The 20,285-nt window shown below is 50.1% G+C and overlaps 1 protein-coding gene across 1 annotated transcript; it reads right to left on the bottom strand.

The window, feature by feature from the left end:
• Nucleotides 1-3,772: 3,772 nt before the first annotated feature.
• Nucleotides 3,773-19,795, bottom strand: LOC119108099 (uncharacterized). Its single transcript, XM_037231675.1, has 6 exons — nt 19,704-19,795; nt 18,765-18,956; nt 10,027-10,144; nt 9,316-9,497; nt 7,471-7,603; nt 3,773-3,871 (listed from the first exon to the last, which is right to left on the bottom strand). The coding sequence occupies exons 1-6, from the start codon at nt 19,793-19,795 to the stop codon at nt 3,773-3,775; spliced, it is 816 nt and encodes a 271-aa protein (XP_037087570.1).
• Between the last annotated feature and the right edge of the window lie 490 nt (nt 19,796-20,285).

The following is a 20,285-nucleotide window of genomic DNA, read 5'->3' as shown; positions in this document are numbered from 1 at the left end:
AAAATGCAATGCTGTGTTAAATCTCTGGCCACTTAACTTCAACTCGAAATCAATAAAGATGTACTCACTCCTTAATAATTGCACCCTGTTGGTTTTACAATGCACCACAGTAATGTCACAATAATAATACCACTTATCAGTGGTAGCATCAGGTATTCCTAGTCCTTTGGTTTCACCAGGGCATGTTTTGAAATGTATTATCAATGTGGCACACTATCTTTAAAAATTATTCCGCATAAGCTGTTGTGCATTTTCGTGCAAGACATTGGAGGGCCAGCTTTTCCTGCAAACTTGCAGTAAAATCATGATTTCATATCCCAATGGGATTACCATAGAGAACGAGTACTTTCCAACTTAAAAGCTGAATAACACGTGTCGATGCCGGGTTTAGATCTCGTCGACCTGGCACCACAAAAACATGAGGCTAATATGCTCTGACCGAGGGGCAAACGGACAACCGTATCAACAAAACTGGGTGTTGATGCGCGCTTTGGCCGTTTTGGAGCGTCTGTTAAGATGAAGCCTACAACGAAACAAATCACGACACGAAACCAACTACTCAGTGCAGGAGCGTGTCCCGAACCCCGACTACAACTCACTAACGAATCTCAAAATTACCAGGCTCATAGGTTCGCCGGTGAGCAGTCTGAAAACGGTCTGTGAAGCGCTTCACAGGCCATGTAAGGCCATTGGTGTCCGTAAGGAATGGATAAGGCCTGGGTTAAGCGCAGATTTGGGAACAATTACGGGCATGGGTACAGAAGGGCAAGGCGTTTACAAAATGTCGGCTAGGTGCCTTAAGGAATACTGTACATTATTACAGCTTGTACTTACCTTGGTCGATATCAGCCCCATTCACTTTTTGTTGGGTGAAAACGTGCTTATTTTGACGAGTAGCAAGTTTAATTTCTAAATAGTTGTATCCCATGTTAAAGAGTTCGTATATTGAGCAGCAAAGTGGTTATGAACAATTAAATGATGTCCAAAGAAGATGGACTTTGCAAGCGTTTTCCTATATTTGAGTAATATTCCAACCAAAAATATCCTTGACAGGCACGGGCTGCGGCCGGTGGCAGCGGCCGCACTTAAGGTCACGTGGTTTCGAAGGGCAGAACCGACCGTGTCGAGCATTGCGGCACGTTAAACTTTCGTTAACAAATTTTGTCGTTGATCTGAAATTTCACGATGGGATGATAGGGGTCAGTACTCACGCGACAAGCACTGCTTAGCGTGAGGTCCGATCCCACAAATCCATCGATGAAAAGTCCGGATTACATCTGTACAAAGAAATGTTTCGCAGGCAAGACAACGCTGGTAGGGGGGGGGGGGGCGAACTCAACACTAATGGGGGAGGGGAGCAGGACGCTCGCAAAGGAAAACAGATCGACACCCCTGCTGCAGTCGTTCGTCATGAGCCAACCTCTCAGCCACATAGTTGGAAATCGCCGCCGAGCTACTGCATAAAGCCCGAAGACGGGCTCGTTTGTCTCTCCATGGTGGAGACAGCCCCAATAGCCGCAGGGCTGCCCCGCCGCTCACCTCTCCTCGATTCCACAGCCCTGAAATGATAAATGCTGGCGTAAAGAGTTCTGACTAACCCAAAACGAATTAAAAACAGTACTTGGTGTGTCCTGACGTGCACACCATCTGCCGGCGAATGAAATAAACAATATATCAACCGTCAGATGGCGGGTCCACGCTAGTGCATATTTCAAACTGTCAATCGAGCCCCAACAGTGGCAGAGAACGTATGGCACATCCCCCTCCCTCTCTCGCTCTTCTGTGCGCTCTTTGTTCCTTTCTCTACTCTCCTGGCGGTGGAGAAGGCCCAAAATTGTACTTCTCTTCTTTCGTCGTATCGTTCCACAGCATAACGGGCGACTACAGATTGGCTAGTTTTATAGGCACGTACTCATATCAAGTTTGTTTCCTACGTTGCGTTGGTAATCCATCTAATTCGTCTTTGAATGCCAATGCTTCCGTCTTCTCACGGACTATGGTTACTTGGCATATGGCTTCTTTGCTCCTTTTCTTCTTTTATGCCGCGTTAGCTGAGTATTGTAGCGTTTCACCTTATGCATATTTTGAGCAGCGGTCTCATCGAGCTGGTTTTTATCAACCCTATCCACGAGACATGCAGCAAATCTGCCTTAAGGTCGATGTGGGCCCCCTTCTCGCCTCTAATCTGTGCTCGTTTTGCTCAGACAGACTTTGACAGGAGAGATCGCATACGAGGGCGCATGGTATGAACTAGCTGTTTATTTAGATACACCACCAGTAAAACGGAAACGACACCTTTATGTGCAAAAAGAGCAAATACAAAAAGTAGGCTTCTTCTAGCCAACGAGTCTAGGCCTCCAGCACTTTGATGCGCTCTGATTTTGTGGCTATGGTGATTCGAAAAGCTCTTGAAGTCACTTCTAAATCCGTATCGTGTATAGGACCTTGAGGAAGACCTTAAGAAGTTTCACATGTCGAGATCTTGGAGGCATCAGATATCATGAAACAATCTCACTTAAAACTAAAGGTATGCTTTTTACGTGGAAACGGCTGCTCAAGAAAGCACAATTCTATGCTTAGTAAGCATACTCCTCAATGCGTCATGGTTTGATCACGCCAGCGTACTTTGAACACATTGATTAAGAGCCAACTGACGGCCATTTTATCTGGAAATCGCGCTCACGAACGCCAGATATAAACGCCTCGACAATTGCATTTTTGGGCCTTGATACCACATGGCTTTGTTATGAATGCCAGGATTTCAATGACGTTATTATGGTGTCATGAATGCCAAGGTGGCTTTGAAATGCTCTCCCTGATGCACCTCTCCCCATTTTCGTGGGCGAAACTGGTGCAGGCGAAAACTGGTATAGCTCGAAAACTGGGTAGGCTTAGGTCTTAAGAAGGGCAGGGTCGTAAACAGCACGGAAAGTTCTCCAAGATGGCTGTTTCAGCTCAAAACCCAAATAAATGTAGAACATCCCCTTTAAGAACGAAAGTTAATTCAAGCATTAACGAACGAAAATCTTTGGTTTCAGCGTTACATTCCCCTCCGGCACAGCTCCATATTACTGGCGGTTGTTAAACATAGTAGCTGGTGGGAGACACATCTGGCAGTATTTTTGTGACAATTACCCCACGATCAAGCGGACTCGCTGCATGTTGTTTGGCGAGCGGCGGCTCAGGTGACATGACCCAGCCTCATTTTTGTTCCGTGCCATCTAATTTGCACTGTGTGGGGATAACCGTAATTGCTTTTCTCGCATGCGTTTTAACTATCATGCATTGACTACCGTATATTCTGGATACATTGCGGATACCGTATTGTGCTGTCATGTCGTGACGTGACGCCATTTTACCTATCGAATGGAGGTGCCTAATAAACATATTTGTATTTGCATCTTTATCTATGTATGAAGTACCTATAACAGGAAAATATGGTGACATCGCAAAACTCGCCATGTCTGGACCCGCTCATAACCAGACTCTTGTAACTCCCTTCCAATATTAATCTTACACCTCACCACAGATGCTAGTAGCACGTTTTATTGTCACGCGAATGCGACTTGAACGAAAACCAATCCTAGCGTAGTTTGAATGTCAGGCTTCGTTTAGCCCCAGCCAACACGGTCCAAGGTTCTCAATGCAGCCAGCAGAGCATGACAGTGGAATAGGCTGCCACAAGGACCACTACAGGTTCTTCAAGATGTCCAGCAGATCGATCTGAGCCAGGGTGTCACCGACCGTGCTGAAGAGCGCGTTGGAGACGGCGTCAGCGATCTGATCGCTGAAGATGGTGGCCACGAGGTCGATCAGAGGCTCCATCAGCCAGAAGAAACGCCCCAGGCCACTGAGGTGAACTCGAATCGCCCTGCCGCAGGCGCAGCAGCTTGTGACACACTGCCGGGGCACTGCACAACGCTCGGTGGCGCGGCAGCTCGTGCCACACTGCCAGGGCATACAGGACGCTCGGTGGTGCAGCTGCTCGTGCCACACTGCCAGGGCATACAGGACGCTCGGTGGTGCAGCTGCTCGTGACACACTGCTGGGGCATACAGGACGCTCGGTGGCGCAGCTGCTCGTGCCACACTGCCAGGGCATACAGGACGCTCGGTGGCGCAGCTGCTCGTGCCACACTGCCAGGGCATACAGGACGCTCGGTGGTGCAGCTGCTCGTGACACACTGCCAGGGCACACACGACGCTCGGTGGTGCAGCTGCTCGTGACACACTGCCAGGGCATACAGGACGCTCGGTGGCGCAGCTGCTCGTGCCAGCACTGCCAGGGCATACAGGACGCTCGGTGGCGCAGCAGCTCGTGCCACACTGCCAGGGCATACAGGACGCTCGGTGGTGCAGCACACGTGACACACTGCCGGGGCATACACGACGCTCGGTGGTGCAGCTGCTCGTGCCACACTGCCAGGGCATACAGGACGCTCGGTGGTGCAGCAGCTCGTGACACACTGCCAGGGCATACACGACGCTCGGTGGTGCAGCTGTTCGTGCCACACTGCCAGGGCATACACGGACGCTCGGTGGTGCAGCAGCTCGTGCCACACTGCCGGGGCATACACGACGCTCGGTGGTGCAGCTGCTCGTGCCACACTGCCAGGGCATACACGACGCTCGGTGGTGCAGCAACTCGTGCCACACTGCCAGGGCACACAGGACGCTCGGTGGTGCAGCTGCTCGTGCCACACTGCCAGGGCATACACGACACTCGGTGGCGCAGCAGCTCGTGACACACTGCCAGGGCACACACGACGCTCGGTGGTGCAGTTACTTGTGACACACTGCCGGGACGTACATGAAGCTCGGTGGTGCAGCAGCTCGTGACTCACTGCCAGGGCACACACGACGCTCGGTGGTGCAGCTGCTTGTGACACACTGCCGGGACGTACACGAAGCTCGGTGGCGCAGCAGCACGTGACTCACTGCCAGGGCATACACGACGCTCGGTGGTGCAGTTGCTTGTGACACACTGCCGGGACGTATACGACGCTCGGTGGCGCAGCTGCTTGTGACACACTGCCGGGACGTACACGACGCTCGGTGGCTGCGCTCGTCATGCGACAGCTGCCTTCTGACACTTTGGAGCTACTACGTTTGACCCTACTAGACGGAAAGTGCAGAACATATATGCGGGACTTTGTAAGAATATTGCTGTCCAAGAGGTGAATTTTGGTGCTAATTTATTACTCTCAGATCCTTACAGGTTCGGTAAGTTTTTGCTTGCAGTGCACATTAAAAAGGCCAGTGCTATGAATGTTATGTAAAATAAATAAAAATGAGTATCATAATACATTTGTTACATATCGCAATGCAGTGCAAGAGAGGTCTGCAATGTATACTAATGAACATGGGTAACATTAAGGCAACAAGTGTAATCTTACACAGAATGGTGAAAGGCAGCGCAGCAACAACCAAATGGTTGATAGCGAAAAAACATGTCTGAGCTGACAAAACTAACTGAAACAGATGTGTTCTGATTAAGCATAGTGAGGTGAGAACTCAGCTTGAAATACAAAACCGTAGGCACCCAACTGCGCAAAAAAAAAATGCTGACTAGCTGTAGTGACCCATAATACTCAGCGCATTACCCGTTCCTATATCAGGTCCAACAGGAATATTCCAGATAACCGGAGAGCTGGATCTTCCAATCAGTTTCATACTTTTATGCCTGATCCGACCGCACCTTGAAATGAGCCCGAAAATCTTCAGCCAGTTGACGTTCCAAAGGATAGCATATAAATATCTGTACTTTGCTCACTATCCTCGCGCCGTTTCATTTTTGAATTTCACGCCCCGCTGTCGTAATGCGCCGCCGCCTCATCAAAATCTGTTCTCTCTGCACCTTGACAACATTTCATTCTCCTTGTACCGTCGCATCGCCGCCGACTGATAACATTGATTTTACAACCATTTGGAAACATGTTTACGGCTCAGAGCTCACCACAATCCATCTACCCTCGTGGTAAGCCGCACAAACAACAGGGGAAAGAACACATTTTGTTGTGACTGACGCTTCAGTGAGGACGCATTTTAGTGTTGGTGCTATATTCATGAACTAAAAAGGGGGCACTTAAAATAAAACGAAAAACTGCAGTTTTCAGAATCTGCAGATTGTGGTACCAGGTGTCGACGTTGAGTGATTTTCCACAGAAGAACTTCTTGATTTTTTTACCAAGACAGGTAGACATCTATATAATGCTTAAACAGGCAATGCGATCTGGATCATGAAGTGTACTTTTGTGCTGGAAAGTGTAGTTTTGTGCCGCGTCGTTAGCCTCACCCTATATCAGTAATGACCAGCTGGTTAAGCTGAATGGCGAGCGTTTCTGAAGAGATGCTGGCTGTGAAGCGAGCCCTGGTGCCGCTCAGTTTGATGTCTGCCGTCACGTGCGGTCCGATGCCGAACACCTCCACCTTGATGGTGTACCAGCCCTGCAGCCGGTTCAGCGCCATGCCCGTGTCGACGGTGAGCCAGCGCCCGTCCGAGTCGTATGAGAAGGTGGACGTGCCCGGTTCGAGAGCAAGAGGAGAGGCCCTCCAGTATGCCGCGGTACAGCTCGACACCTGTGCCGGGTAGCACCTGCCGGCCGGCGGCACACGGCGCTTCCGACACGGGCTTATGATCTGTCGGCTACTGTCACGCAGCAGTCCGGGTATGTACACGGAGCCTGTGTGATTGAGAGTTTCCCAGGCAGGGGCAGCACCCGCTGACCGCAGTCGCAGCGCTCCACGTGAGGGGGAACCTGCCAGTCGTTGCCAAAAGTCGTTTCGCATACAGGAACAGAGCCTTCTGACCGCCATCGCACAGCGCTCCACGCTCAGAGGCAGGGTCGGCAATTGTTGGCAAAAGACACTTTATCGCACACGGACTGCAGATGTTGACTGACGCCTCAGCGCTTCAGACACAGTGTCGGAGCTCGCAAATGGTTGTCACACGACACCTTACACATAGGGACAGAATCTGCAGACTGTTATCATACGGTGCTCCACACGCAGAGATACAACCTGTTCACTGTCAACGCAACCTGCTTTAGTCACTCAGTTCAAGGTCGCAGGCAACCAGCTCAGTATCTTCACACAGGCACACCGACCGCCCGGCCGGCCACCGTCACACTGCGCTTCAAACCAGCACGCTCACATGCATACCAGCATGCAGACATGCACATCCGCCGCCGCCGCCGACACACGTGTGCGTGCTTATCCAATCGTATGCGTGCCATCTGCAAGCCAGTGTAACGGCCATGGTGCAAACTGCACCCAGCGAGCGAGGCCATCGAAGGGACACATTAAAACACCAGTTGTGGTAAAGCTGACAAGACACCTCACCTCTTTCCACAGTCACTTCGATTCAACTTACAGCTCATTGGTAACCACAGCCTAGCAAAGTACGTGACGAAGCTGCAGTGGATAGAAGACTCCACGGATCACGCGAAATCGTGATCTGAATTTGAGTTACCGTTGCTTCGATGACTGGCAAAGGCAGTGGATCCAGACCATGTTGAAGGATGTACGATTGAAGATACGGCATGAAGCGGTCGAAGAATCCGTCGGCATTCGCACTACTTCCCACCAGGTTGGCTGCAGTTTCGCTGTCATCAAAGCGCGATAGGAGGTCAACGAGCTAGTTGGTAGTGCGGAAGCAGGACGTACGATAGTGGACCTTTGCGTGCTGAAAACTGTGTGAGACTCTGGGAGACAGTCGCTAAAAGCTACGAATTTATGTGGAACTTATTAAACAAATTGGCCTACCACAGAATCACTTTTGAGTTAGCAGGCGGCCGGGTGGTCGGTTGAATACAATGGACTCGAGCGGGGTGGGTGGGTGGTGGTGGTGGTGTAAGGGAGGGGTTTGATCCGTCCATGAAATATCAAAAAGTGATATGAGCTGTTAACTTCAAAGATATCCAGGTGCAAACTTCTGCTTAATTAAGGTCACATAAGGTGAAACTCGAGATCAATGCCAGAAGCATCCTCAGACCTTCGCACTCAGCCAGCTGTCTTAGGTAGCTTTTCTTAACAAAATATACCGTAGTCATTTTAGGTCAGTGACCCAGGCGGAATTTTAAAAGGTTGAAATGACCTTCGATATCATTTTGATTTTAACTTCCAAAATGATATCAAGAACTACGAAAGGTGGCAAGTTCCTCAGAGCAAAATGTTTATCGAGGCCATGCCAGGTGAGTGACTTCTTGATCTCCATAAAGTCAGCGTAGCGAATTTGTTGACGTCCTGTGATCAAGTACTTTAAAATTAAGCGTTGAAAACTACCGCAAAAAGCATGTTTTCCAGTCAAATGTTGTTTGGTTTTGACATGCTTTGGACATCACATTTTACCCAAGGTAAACAGCGTTTGTTGCAACCCTAATAACGATTATTTCGTTGTCTAAAAACCCATCTCAAAGTGCATGATTTTGTCTAACATTCTGTGGTCACATGAGCTTGAAAGATTCCCTAATTACCTTTGAAAACATCAATCAACTGACGTTGATTTACTGCAAGGCAGTGATCTGCAGAGACATGTTATTTATTGCACCAAAAACCATTTTGATGTTATCAATTAGAGCTATGCAAATTTTGACCACTTGGAAATTATTTCGGAAAACCTTAGGAGATATCAAATTGATCGTACCCCCAACCCCCCACCTGAGCGCGTGCTAAATATGAAGACCTTGACCATAGCAGTAGAGCAGGTGACTAATGCACGTATCGTATTAAGTGAGTGGTATTTGGTTTATCCCTGATTTCGATGAGCATTTCCTTGACTAGTTCCTGCCCAGAAAATGGCAGCAATGGGAGAGTGATCGATCTACCGTGGGATAAACGCTGTACTAACGAGCGCCCGCGGCGGTAGATTCCAAGATATAAGTCGCCATTAAAAAAGATCCTTGGACTCGGAGACTCCCCCTGTGGGGGGGGGGGGGGGCCTGCTCTGAGTCACACCGTCTGCCTACGTACTACGGCGGGTGTGCTGACAGCTAGCAAGTGTTCCAGACTGTACCGCAATTGTAGTAAACGATAGAAGCTTCTGTCATGCGCAGCGCACGCAGAGATGTTTCGTGCATGATCAACAGCATCTTAGCAGAAAAGTTTGTCACAAATTTCATTATTAAAAGCATGGACAATTTTTCCGCGTGGTTTGCTGATTGCTATACCAATGGGATATCGAAATGAGAAAGAGGGTACAAGTGACGGAAAGAGAGGGGGAGAGAAAGGTGGAGAACACTCCAAGGACGTATTGCCCCCAGTGATGCTGTCAGACCCATTCCAAACTCATCCCATGTACTGCGCGAGCTTCACTCACCGCCACAAGCGCGGCACGGATATGCTCCAGAGTGCACCGCCGATCTCAAGCCTGAACCGCTGGCTGAGTTGGCGCCGTGTCTCCTTCGCCAGCAACGGCAGGAGCAGGTGGCTGGTGTCGGCCGTCCATTTGTTTAGCACCGGCAACGCGGCAGCACTGATGTTGCAGCCTTGCAGCCGCATCTGTGGAGGCGCCGGGCTTGGAAAGGGCTCATTTATATAGACGGGTTTCTCTATAGAGTACGCCGATGTACTCGACTAAAAATGAGGTAATGTCTCCAACCTTGGTAAACAGGGGTGTTGTCGCGTTTTCAGTTGAGGTCTGGAGCAGTTTGTGGGGGAGCTCCCACTTTGGAAAATAAATTAGGCCAAATTCGGAACAAACACGTTTGTTGGATATTTTAGGATAGGGTGCATAATTTTCACCGCTCAGCCCCTGCCCAAAATTATTTTGAGAAATTACGCCCCAGTTGGGAACTACGCGGCAAATGCCAAAAGAAGCGTCCCGCGTCCTAAGCGCAATGTAGTGCATGTCAGAAATGCTAAGCACGCATGAGGCTTTTTGACAAATCAACCTGGTGCTGGCAAAAAACTAAGTTGTACAGCACGTACTTGGAAATAACTTAGGTCTACCACACTTTTCACGCATAGCGAAAGCAGTTATTCACTAGAGTACCAGCAGCACTGCCATCTCTTAGCGTTTCCATCTCACGTCAATGTTGCTCTGGTTCCACTCCAGGTCAACGTCAAAAATCTGCAGGTGGTAGCTGCCATCTGTCCTGTTGTCAAATCCAACGCGCGCGTACGCCGGGATGTTTTTTGCGGTCACCCTGAAACCGATACAAGCACATCATAACATCCTTGGGCATATCACACGAAACAGAAGGGTGTTCGCACAAACAGTGTTCGCTGTCTGGCCAGGCTCCGTAATCTGACATTGGAAGTTGCTGACGATCTGAATGATGCGATCAGGCCAATTACGGCGGTGCCGCACGACTCGGCGACATTAAACAAATAATGTCGCATGGTGCTGGGCGACATGACCGTCGGGCACGTTAGAAGAAAAGCCAGTGATGCATACAGATGGTAAGTATTGTCTCGATGTAAGCAAGAAAAGCTTTGAGATCCAAGTTTTTCACAATTGCGACATTGGGGTTCTTATTCTGGCAATGAGCACGACATTCTAAATACGTGCATTTTTACATGTTCTTCATTGCTTCGCATCGCTCACTCATGACCATGAGCACAGCTTGAAGCGTAGTGATTTGTCAACGTAGCCAAGGTTCCTTGATACAGTCCTTTAAGCTGTGCCTCCTGGTATATTGAGGGTCGATGATTGTCAGAATATAAACCCTCATCTCACGACGTAGAGAGTGCAGCTTTGGAGCAACGCAGAGCATTGCTTACAGTTGTAAAACACTGTCCGACCTGCTCATGCGTAAGACAGACCCGTTACACGTAGGAACATTATGTTCTTGATGTCGCGCGCGAATCCGATTTTCGAAGCGGGTAAAATGACAACTTATTGGGTTGTGATAATTCATTGATATCAAGACCGTTATTTCTAACCTGGTTTAAACGCCCGAAACATATTGAGAGAATACGTCATTCATAAGTTGTTCAGTGCATTAGCGAGAAACAATATGCACATAGATAATACAGTAGTATTAGCCTTATTCCTCTGAGAAAAATCAGAAGCATGGAAATAAAGACTGGCTGATATTTCGGCAGCATGGCTTTATCGAAACAATAGCAGAACTCTTTTTCCATTGAAGAAGACTTCTGCTAAGCAGAAGACTTCTAAGATAACAGACAATAGCAGAAAAACTCTCCTGCCATTGTTTCGATGAAGGCATGTTGCCGAAATATCAACCCAACTATATCTCCATTGTCCTGGTTTTTCTCCGAGGAATAAGGTTTATACTATTGTCTTATCTAATACGCCACACAGTTACGTTTGCAATGCCTGATGTGGGCATATTAAACAGCTCTGCACCGCTGCACGTGCAAGCTCTCCATGCATGCATACAAGGTTGACGGATGTAGCGTTGTTGTGATCTCAACGCCGGGTGCGCATTCCGAGTCATAATATAAGAGGGCGGGGGCTTCACGAACCCTGTACCCATTCTGGTGAAAACCAATTCTCCACAAAGTAACCGGATATAGCCCAATTCATTTTGAAGAGCATAATTTTGTTCGCTTGATTTTAATATTTACCCTCTTTAACTGCAACAGACGCCAGAAGACACAGGAATATGCAATTCTGCTCGTATTCTCAAGTTAATAGGATGGAGCAATTGTACCTTAAATGACTGCGTCGAATAAGAAGCCGGTGCTTTTTATTCTGGACTGGTTCAGTGGATGCTTTCTAAGCCGATAGCACTCAAAGCAAACTCAAAGGCTTTGTCAGAACTGATCTGGCTTGTACAGATATTGAGGACTCCGTAGACCTAGATTATAGATCAAACGCGGCCATAAATTTGTGTTGGAAAACCCAGCCCATATTCGTCTGGCACTGTTCAACCTTCGCTCACAATCGAGTTGTGAAAAATAAAATGCTGGCCATACGCGTTGCAAGTCTGAAAAACAAAACCCGACGTCCGTCGTCGCAGTCTCCTCAGGCTGCGCAGCGCCGGTTCGTGTTTAACACTAGGTGGCGGCCAGCGAGCGAACAAAAACAGCAGCATTTCTGAAGGAAATGCTCTTGAACACGTAAGCACATCAACTCAAACGTTTCTAAGGAAGCCCGGGAGCATGCCTCACTTTTGCGATTTTTAGATTTATAGTAGCAACGGATTAGCATGCTTAGTACCACGAGAGGTGCTGGAATCTGGTGGTGGAATTGAACAAGCAAAGTTATAGTCTCTTTGTCCGTGTTGCTGTAGCTGTTCATCTTGTCAGAGGACAACGTAAAACTTATACAGGTAAAACACATTCCTCAGTACAAGCTTTGAGTGCAACGAACTGACTTTGAGAACTTCCTGCAGCACCATTACACGATGACTCTCTCATGATGGGGTTCTCGCGCACCGACCGCTCACCACTCAGTGTTAGTTACAGCGGCCAACTCCGCTCAGTTTGACGGAAACTGCAAACCCGACCGTGACCGACCGCTCACCACTCAGTGTTAGTTACAGCGGCCAACTCCGCTCGGTTTGACAGAAACTGCAACCCCGACCGGGACCGACCGCTCACCACTCAGTGTCAGTTACAGCGGCCAACTCCGCTCGGTTTGACGGAAACTGCAACCCCGACCGTGACCGACTGCTCGCCACTCAGTGTTAGTTACAGCGGCCAACTCCAACCGTGACTGACCGCTCACCACTCAGTGTTAGTTACAGCGGCCAACTCCGCTCGGTTTGACGGAAACTGCAGCCCCGACCGTGACCGACCGCTCACCACTCAGTGTTAGTTACAGCGGCCAACTCCGCTCGGTTTGACGGAAACCGCAACCCTGACCGTCGGTGCTTTTTTGTTCATAAGATAGCAAGCCCGCAGGCCAGAAACTTGTTTATGTACTTTGCTTCATAGGTCGATTTTGAAATACGATGGACGTCGTCAGGAAAGCATGAGTTAGGTATGTTCATTTTTTACTTAATTTCAATCCACCCTATTCAACACTAAGGAAAATCGTTGCCTTTCCTTGGCAAGGAGTCCCATGGTAACACCAGGGGCACATTATCTTTCCCGATCAGGGGCTGGAGTGCCATCCCGTTCTACTGCGGATGCTTGCCGGCTGTCATGCTGGCGACAAGGGGGGCGGGGTTCCCTGTGCGTTCCGGACACCCCTAAAGGGATAATTCATATAAAGGTCACTTCCCTGACTGTCGGTCATTCGGTGTTGGTTGCCTCTGGCCGAAATATATTTATGCATAGCCTCAGGAGGCCCCATATTGGTATGAGAGGCTCTCTGACTGACAGAGGCTCCACCCTTGCCAGTTGGCATGCATCACATATCACGACACGCTGATGATCTTGCTTCACTAAACCGCGCCATAGCCCAAATCAACCAAACGTCGGTTGAGTAAAGTTAAAAAAAAAAATAGTGGACCCCTTTTCTGACACAGCGGACAATCCGTTCTGGTAGACCTCCTCAACAACTTTTCCTTGGGTTGGTTATGTATGATAGAGATATGGGGCCACAACTTTGACTGATCATTAAAGGGAAGCTGAGCATAAGTCATAAAGTTTTAGAGCACCAAAGAGATACAAGGCAGATACAAGCAAAACACACTTCGAGGTAGTGTCGATATGTCGGATAGCATGAATAATAGGCCTGGTCTATAAAAACACAATTATCTGTTTTTCACTAAAATAGAAAAAGTGCCGATTCTGAACAAATAAATTTTCAGCCCCGTACACAACAAACAGCTAAAGCAAGGTCACTTTTGCGCTCTGACTACACTCATAACGACAAGGTGATAAGAAAGCGTTTTCATCGTGAAGGCATTGCTACCCCACCACTCGCATATCATAAAATCCATGTGATGGCCAGAATTTTGCAAAAAAAGACTGGCAAAGACAAAAGTAATATGCATACGAATCAGGTAAGAATGCCGCGATTGCATTATGCATACATTCAATCTGCAAATGGTGGTGTAGACAGCGGTGTTGTAAATTGGCAGCAGATATATTAAGCTATTAAATAAATATTGCAGCAAATGATTATCAAATACTAGTACCACAAAATGAGAGCAACATTGCTTCATCCAAGCACAAATAATTTCCCATTCAATCACAACTGCATTCACACCATATATGGGACAGATTGGCTACATCTTAACACATTGCGAGGCACCTGCGTGGGTTAGTGAGGACGGTGAAAAGGCCTAGAACGTACAGTCTCAATATCCGTCCCTGCATGCGTGTAGCGCGAATAACCATGCGGTGCAATGACCTGCGTGAGAGACGCCCGCCCGGTGCCGAAGTCCACGGTTCGAACCGAAACAAACACAGCGAGCGAGCCGCGCGTCCTCACAGGACCAGCGGGCTGGCCTCAGACCGGCTCGCAGCTGTCAGCACGTGGCATGTAACCCTTGCGGCTGTCATCAATGGAGTGCCACTGTACTACTGCACTTTACAGGTGCTAGTCGTCACGCCTGAATGTTTTCCGAAGACGAGCACGTGGCATGCTCCCACGAGGGATGTCTGTTCAGGCACACACATCAAATATAATATGGAGGTGGCGCGCATCACGTCGATGTCATAAATCGCGAGCCAAAAGGAGTAGCTGTCTCTCAGAAAAAGAAGCGTTTGCGGCGTTGAACGCACGTTGAATTAATAGAGCTCTTGCGAAATCGCGCAAAGGATAGCGATGCTGGGAGGGTAACCTCACCAATGTTGATCCCGATTGCACACCGTGATAACATTGCAGAAACGTCTTCTTGATCTTGGCTTCTTCGTGAGGAAATGTACGCTTTGAACTCTTAGCAATGTCATTTTACATCGCCCATATCCAGAGAACATTCGTTCCAGCCTGGAGTTGTTCGGTGGTGGGCAAAGCTGGAAGGCAATTGGCCCTTTTGGTGTTTTCTGCTGGGATTCGAGGCCCTCATCGCATCATGAGCGGCATTTGGCTGTCTTCAGTACAACTGTGCACACACTGACAGGAAGATCCCGGGTAGTATATCGACCTGCTTTTAATATTCTATCGAAGTTTGTGGATACACTATTAAAGTTCGAGCAAATACAAATAAATGGAAAGCTGTCATAATATCAAAGATAATCCAATCCAAGGACGTATCGTAGGTCACCGGGGTATCTTTTCGCAACAGGGCCCACTCACCGTCCTCAGAGGGAATCTTCGCGGGATTATTGGCATATTTGCTGTCTGAGTCCGTCGACGCATCGGACCACAAAGATCGCCAAAGAGCCCGAATTTTCTTGGCGTCGTGCGCTTGTTATGGGGAATCTGTTACAAGCTCGTTTTGGGTTCCGGATTTCCGCCAAGGCAAGAGGCCGTGCCACTCAGGCAGCTTCCTGGCGAAAAGGGGCTTGTTACTATTCCCTGACCCAATGATGTCTTGACCAGATCAATACATGTATACACAACAGGACACAAACCACAGCAAGGACTTCACAGATACCGAAGCCAGCTCCAGGAACACCCCCGTGGCGACCGACTTGATGGTATCCAGATCTCGGGGCACACACCCACGTAAGCCACGCTGACCAAGCCAAGGTGAGTTCAGTGGGCCGCTGCGCCCCGTGTAGTGAGATCACGCCGAAAGCGGTTCCCATGCTCGTCCATGTCAGTACACGGGAAATGTCCGCTGCAAGCGTCAGCGCTCGACTCCCGTGTCGTAGCGACGCCTGGAGCCCGGCTCTCAGGGGGTGTTTGGGCCCCACACCTGGTGACGCCGGCGGCTGCTGCTCCGCTGCGCCGGCGCCGACCGCACCAGCCACGATGGGATGCAGTTCCACCGGCGCCGGACGCACCAGCCACGATGGGATGCAGTTCCGCCGGCGCCGACCGCACCAGCCACTCCACCGGCGCGGGACGCACCAGCCACGATGGGATGCAGCTCCTCCGGCGCCGGCCGCACCAGTCACGATGGAATGCAGTTCCACCGGCGCCGGCCACACCAGCCACGATAGCTGTAGTTTCGCCGTCACCGGCCGCACCGAGACGCCAGATTTAGGCTCTTCGGCGCCAGACTGCAGTGCCACCCCACGCGGGTCAGCAAGCAACTGCGCAGCTTCAGCGATATTTTAGCCGTGCTATGACGTTCGACCGTCTCGAATCCCCTGACGTTTTCATGACTCATTAATTGGGCCGTCTTGATCATTCCGAGCCGGCTTAGAGACGCTATCCGGTAAAGACCTGGACTCAAAACCTTAGCGTCTACACTAAACACCAACGCGCAACACATATCATGGCTCTGCCGTAGAGTTACGTCGCCTAAAGTCTACGCGACCGATGATCCAAGCACGTCAACGCTGTCTGATGGTCCCGAGGGCCTCCACCAGCTGCCCACCCAACCAAGCAGGTCCGCCGCGGACAGCACGGAGACGCCGAGCAGCATGCTGATGTAGCCACCCATCTCGCTGACCAGGCTGACCGGCGGGTAAGAGCGACGCTCCGTGGCCACCTCCTCCGGAATTTGAGCCATCCTCACGCGGATTACCGAGTAACGCTTGCCACTGAAAGTAGACGGAGCCCTGACCTTGACGTCCGTTGTGTAGCGCTGTTGCCGGCAAGCTGGCAGACAGTGGCATGCGTTCAAGCGGCTGGCAAAGTCCACTCGCCTGGAACGGAGACTGGGAGGGCACTCGATCAGACCGGGAAAGTCCTCCAGCATCTCTGGGTTCGAGCAGTTGAGCGCGCTGGCTCGCAGTGTATGGTAGCAGCGGAGCACACACATCTCGTAGTGATACCCAGACGCCGAGCTACAAGCGGCACGGCGCAGGCTCTCCCTGTCACGAACAAGTGACGAAACGAACACATCTGCCTTGCTTAAACCTCGCAGCTTGACATGCTGGTCCGGGTCGACCGCCTTGATGCCCATGTTGGTGGTGAGCGGCCGTCGCCGGGGGTGGACGAACACCTTGTGGTCCCACAGTACCGAGGCGTTGACTCTGGCCAGCATTTTTATTTTCAGCTCTGGTATTTTCGGTCCTCTCATGTCAACCAGCTGACCCCAGGTGACGTTTGGCGTGAAGGTGTGGCACAGTTTGGGCTCGTCTGACGCCCAGGAGCGCCAGGACCCCGACGCGACGGCAGCGTACCCTCCAGGGAAGGGAATGTTGGCCCGCGTGCGGCAGCCCGGGATGCAGACGGACAGCTGGGTTCCAAGGGGCATACTGGCCCGCCATATTTTCTCAGCCAGCGAAACGTTCTTCAGTCGGCAAATCTCCTCCGAGCTGAGTTCGTATGGGTAGACGCAGATGGTCATACTAGGCACGGTGACATGGAGTCGGGGCGTGAAGGAGAGCGTCATGGCGACGGGCTCGCTGAGGTACAGCTGCAGCAGCTGCACGCAATAGTATCCGGCCAGTACGGCACAGCCGAGTCCCAGCAGGCAGCGGGACGCGCGCCGCCGGGGTCCGGGGCCAGCACGGTGGACGGGACATGGCGACCAGAGGAGCACTGACACCACCCGAGCGCGGATCGACTGACAGAGTCCGGGTGGCGAGGTAGCGCGTCTGGAATGTCTTCCCAGGCCGACCGTCAACTGCGGTGTGATGTCACACCACTGGCGATCCATGAGGGACACACTGGCAATGTCTTCTGAGCGCGTGCATGTCGCCAACTTCTTTGTGAGATCAACAAACTGCACAAAGGAGTTGGAGCTTGGGAAAACTTGTCCATCCCGTCGTCACGCTCGAGGCGTTGTTGATTAGGGGACATTGACCAGGATGCGGCTGATTAACTGTTTCCTAGTATTTTGAACCAGTTGTTCCGCGAGTCACGCAAGGTGACAAATTATGTCAGCAAAACTTTGGACAGCTATTAACGACATGCACATGATGAAAGGAGAAATTCGACATACGCGATACAAACAAGTTGTCATGGACATATTTCAACATGACAAGCGTATGCGTCTGAAACTAGCGGCGGGTGCAGAAAGGTATTTACGCTTGTTCCGCCACCGTCGGAAAACCAGCGAGCGACACCTTACTGACGCAGCGAGCTTCGGCTGATGTCCGGGTGCGGCCTCCGTACGGTCGGGTCGGCACGATCAGCCCAGTCGAGGGACGGCTGTCGTACGGTCGGGTCGGCCCGATCAGCCCAGTCGAGGGACGGCTGTCGTACGGTCGGGTCGGCTCGATCAGCCCAGCGGAAGGGTAGGATCATTCGCTATCAGGATTGGCGGATGACAGTGCATGCTTAATCCTACCAGGTGTCCCATAAAAATGACCCAACGTTTTAAATAGATCGTTTTTGCATTCAGCGAAAACTTCGGAAGAGTTTAAATCTAGACCCACGCATATTTCAGGTTTTCACGGGCATCGGTGTGACAGGTCGTTTTTGGCGGTCGATTTATGAAATGCCTGCGACGCTGTCTTTTGAAAACAATACGTGCACATCGCAACCTAAGGACAACCAACAAACAGCGAGGCATCAATGAATTCTGGGCTACTTGTTATCTCCAGATATTATCAATGGTTTCCGGAAGGCGGTAACACCATCTTACACCATGAAAGAACAGTTTGCTGTTGACAACGCACTTCTCAGAGGAGGTGGTTTCTCTTTCTTTCATGAAATTTTCGGTGGCCGCCGTATTCTCGAACCTGAGTCTACTCAATCTCTATATGTGATAACATTTAAGCGACGTATCAGTCTGCAAGCCCCCAGAAAATTAAATTAACCAATGATGTTATCAACAACTTACGCAGAATCGCTCCGTAAATTCATGTGCGCGTCCAAGGTAAATTAAATTACGTGAAAAGTATGGTGCGCATGTGCGTAATCGGATGCAATTCAACTGACGAGGTCAGCTGGCTCACCTGACGAGACCGCAGCCGTCCAGCGGGAACAAGCGGCCGACAAGGCCGGCCAGGCAGACGCTGCCAGTCAGCCGGATGGCCGGCATGTTAAGTGCCAGCCGAATCTGCTGCGTCACTGGGTCCACCTCCACCGAGTCGATGACGAAGGTCGAGAGGCCGGTAAGCTTGGTTTCAGATATATTGGCCTGGAGGCTGCGGGAAAGACGGTTGGGGACAGAAATGGCTATGATGTAACCACACGAGCTGTGATGAGGTCGATCAGTTTGTAACTAGGCTCTTTCTGCATACGCAATGTGTTTCGTTTATTTGTACTAGTGGCCAAGACCAATATTACCTATCCGTAGAACTTTGTTCTGCTCTGATTCATTTAGTTGTGACTGTTTAGCCACTTGTTTCACATCTTCTGAAGTTTCGGCCATTTGCGTGAATCTTCAAAGTAGGCTTGAGTGTGGTATGCATCTTTTCCGTTTTCTTTTCGCTCGTCGTCAAAATGGCATGTGACATTGCCCCATTCCAAGGCCAGACACTTGTTCCCCGGCGACGCGCTATGAATATTGCCGACTAAGTAACCGAAACCAGTCAATGCCACCCACTGAGAAACCATGCATTTAACTTAACGAAGTCAAGCATGCGGTACCCTTAAAAGTTATAAGAGCCTTCGAGTAGATATCTTAAAATGAAATGGGCATTTCAAAAGCGATTTCGGACCACTTGTCGGCATTCCTGCCCGACATCATCATATGCAGGATGTTAAAGTCTAACATTGTCGGGCCCGGTCCGCCCTCCGAGAAGTCTACAGAGTAATATCCCCACCCACCAATCGCAAGTGGAGACCTGGCATAACGGCACAGAGCAGCGAACTATCGTGTTATGAGGTGGACTCACCTCCTCCTAAACCATGGACCAGCTCTGCGTTCCTGTATGAGCTTGTCGGCTCACCTGACATCGGGCGTAGACAGCGTCAGCGGCACGGCCCCGACGCGCAGCGGGTCCAGTACAGGGATCGCCAGCTGGACGGATCCTCGGGCCATGACGACTCTGAACAGCTCCGCGCATGCGCGGACCAGGTCACGCACGTCTGAGCCGCCAGCGGCTGGGGCATGTATGCAAGCAAATGCGTGGCGCATGAGAACTTGAATGTGATGGTGGAGTCTCGAACATCAAATTCCTCTGTTGCATACGTCGAGCACATCACAGTTCAATACTGAAAGCATTTAGGCTTAGTGCATTTCTATTGACTTCGAATAGAAGTTGTGCACCCGAGGCATTGGCTGCTACCAAATCGAATGTGTTGTTTCTCCCAGTGCCTCATTTAACACGTTTGTTTAAGCTGCATCTGCGCTCATTCTTCAGCACAATTTGTCTCGTTGGTGGCGTACGTTGTACTATGCATGAATAAAAAATCTAATCCGCGCTCTCGATTTCAAGCGCGTTTGAGCTTTAGCGTTTTTTTTTTCCATTTCGGCACAATAATATTTGTTCGGCCTGTACACAATGTCTGTACAGATGTTACGGCACGAC

Source organism: Pollicipes pollicipes, unplaced genomic scaffold (assembly GCF_011947565.3).
Source record: "Pollicipes pollicipes isolate AB1234 unplaced genomic scaffold, Ppol_2.1 Scaffold_6686;HRSCAF=7923_pilon_pilon_pilon, whole genome shotgun sequence".
NCBI classification, from domain to species: domain Eukaryota; kingdom Metazoa; phylum Arthropoda; class Thecostraca; order Pollicipedomorpha; family Pollicipedidae; genus Pollicipes; species Pollicipes pollicipes.
This window is presented reverse-complemented; position numbering and strand designations above follow the sequence as displayed.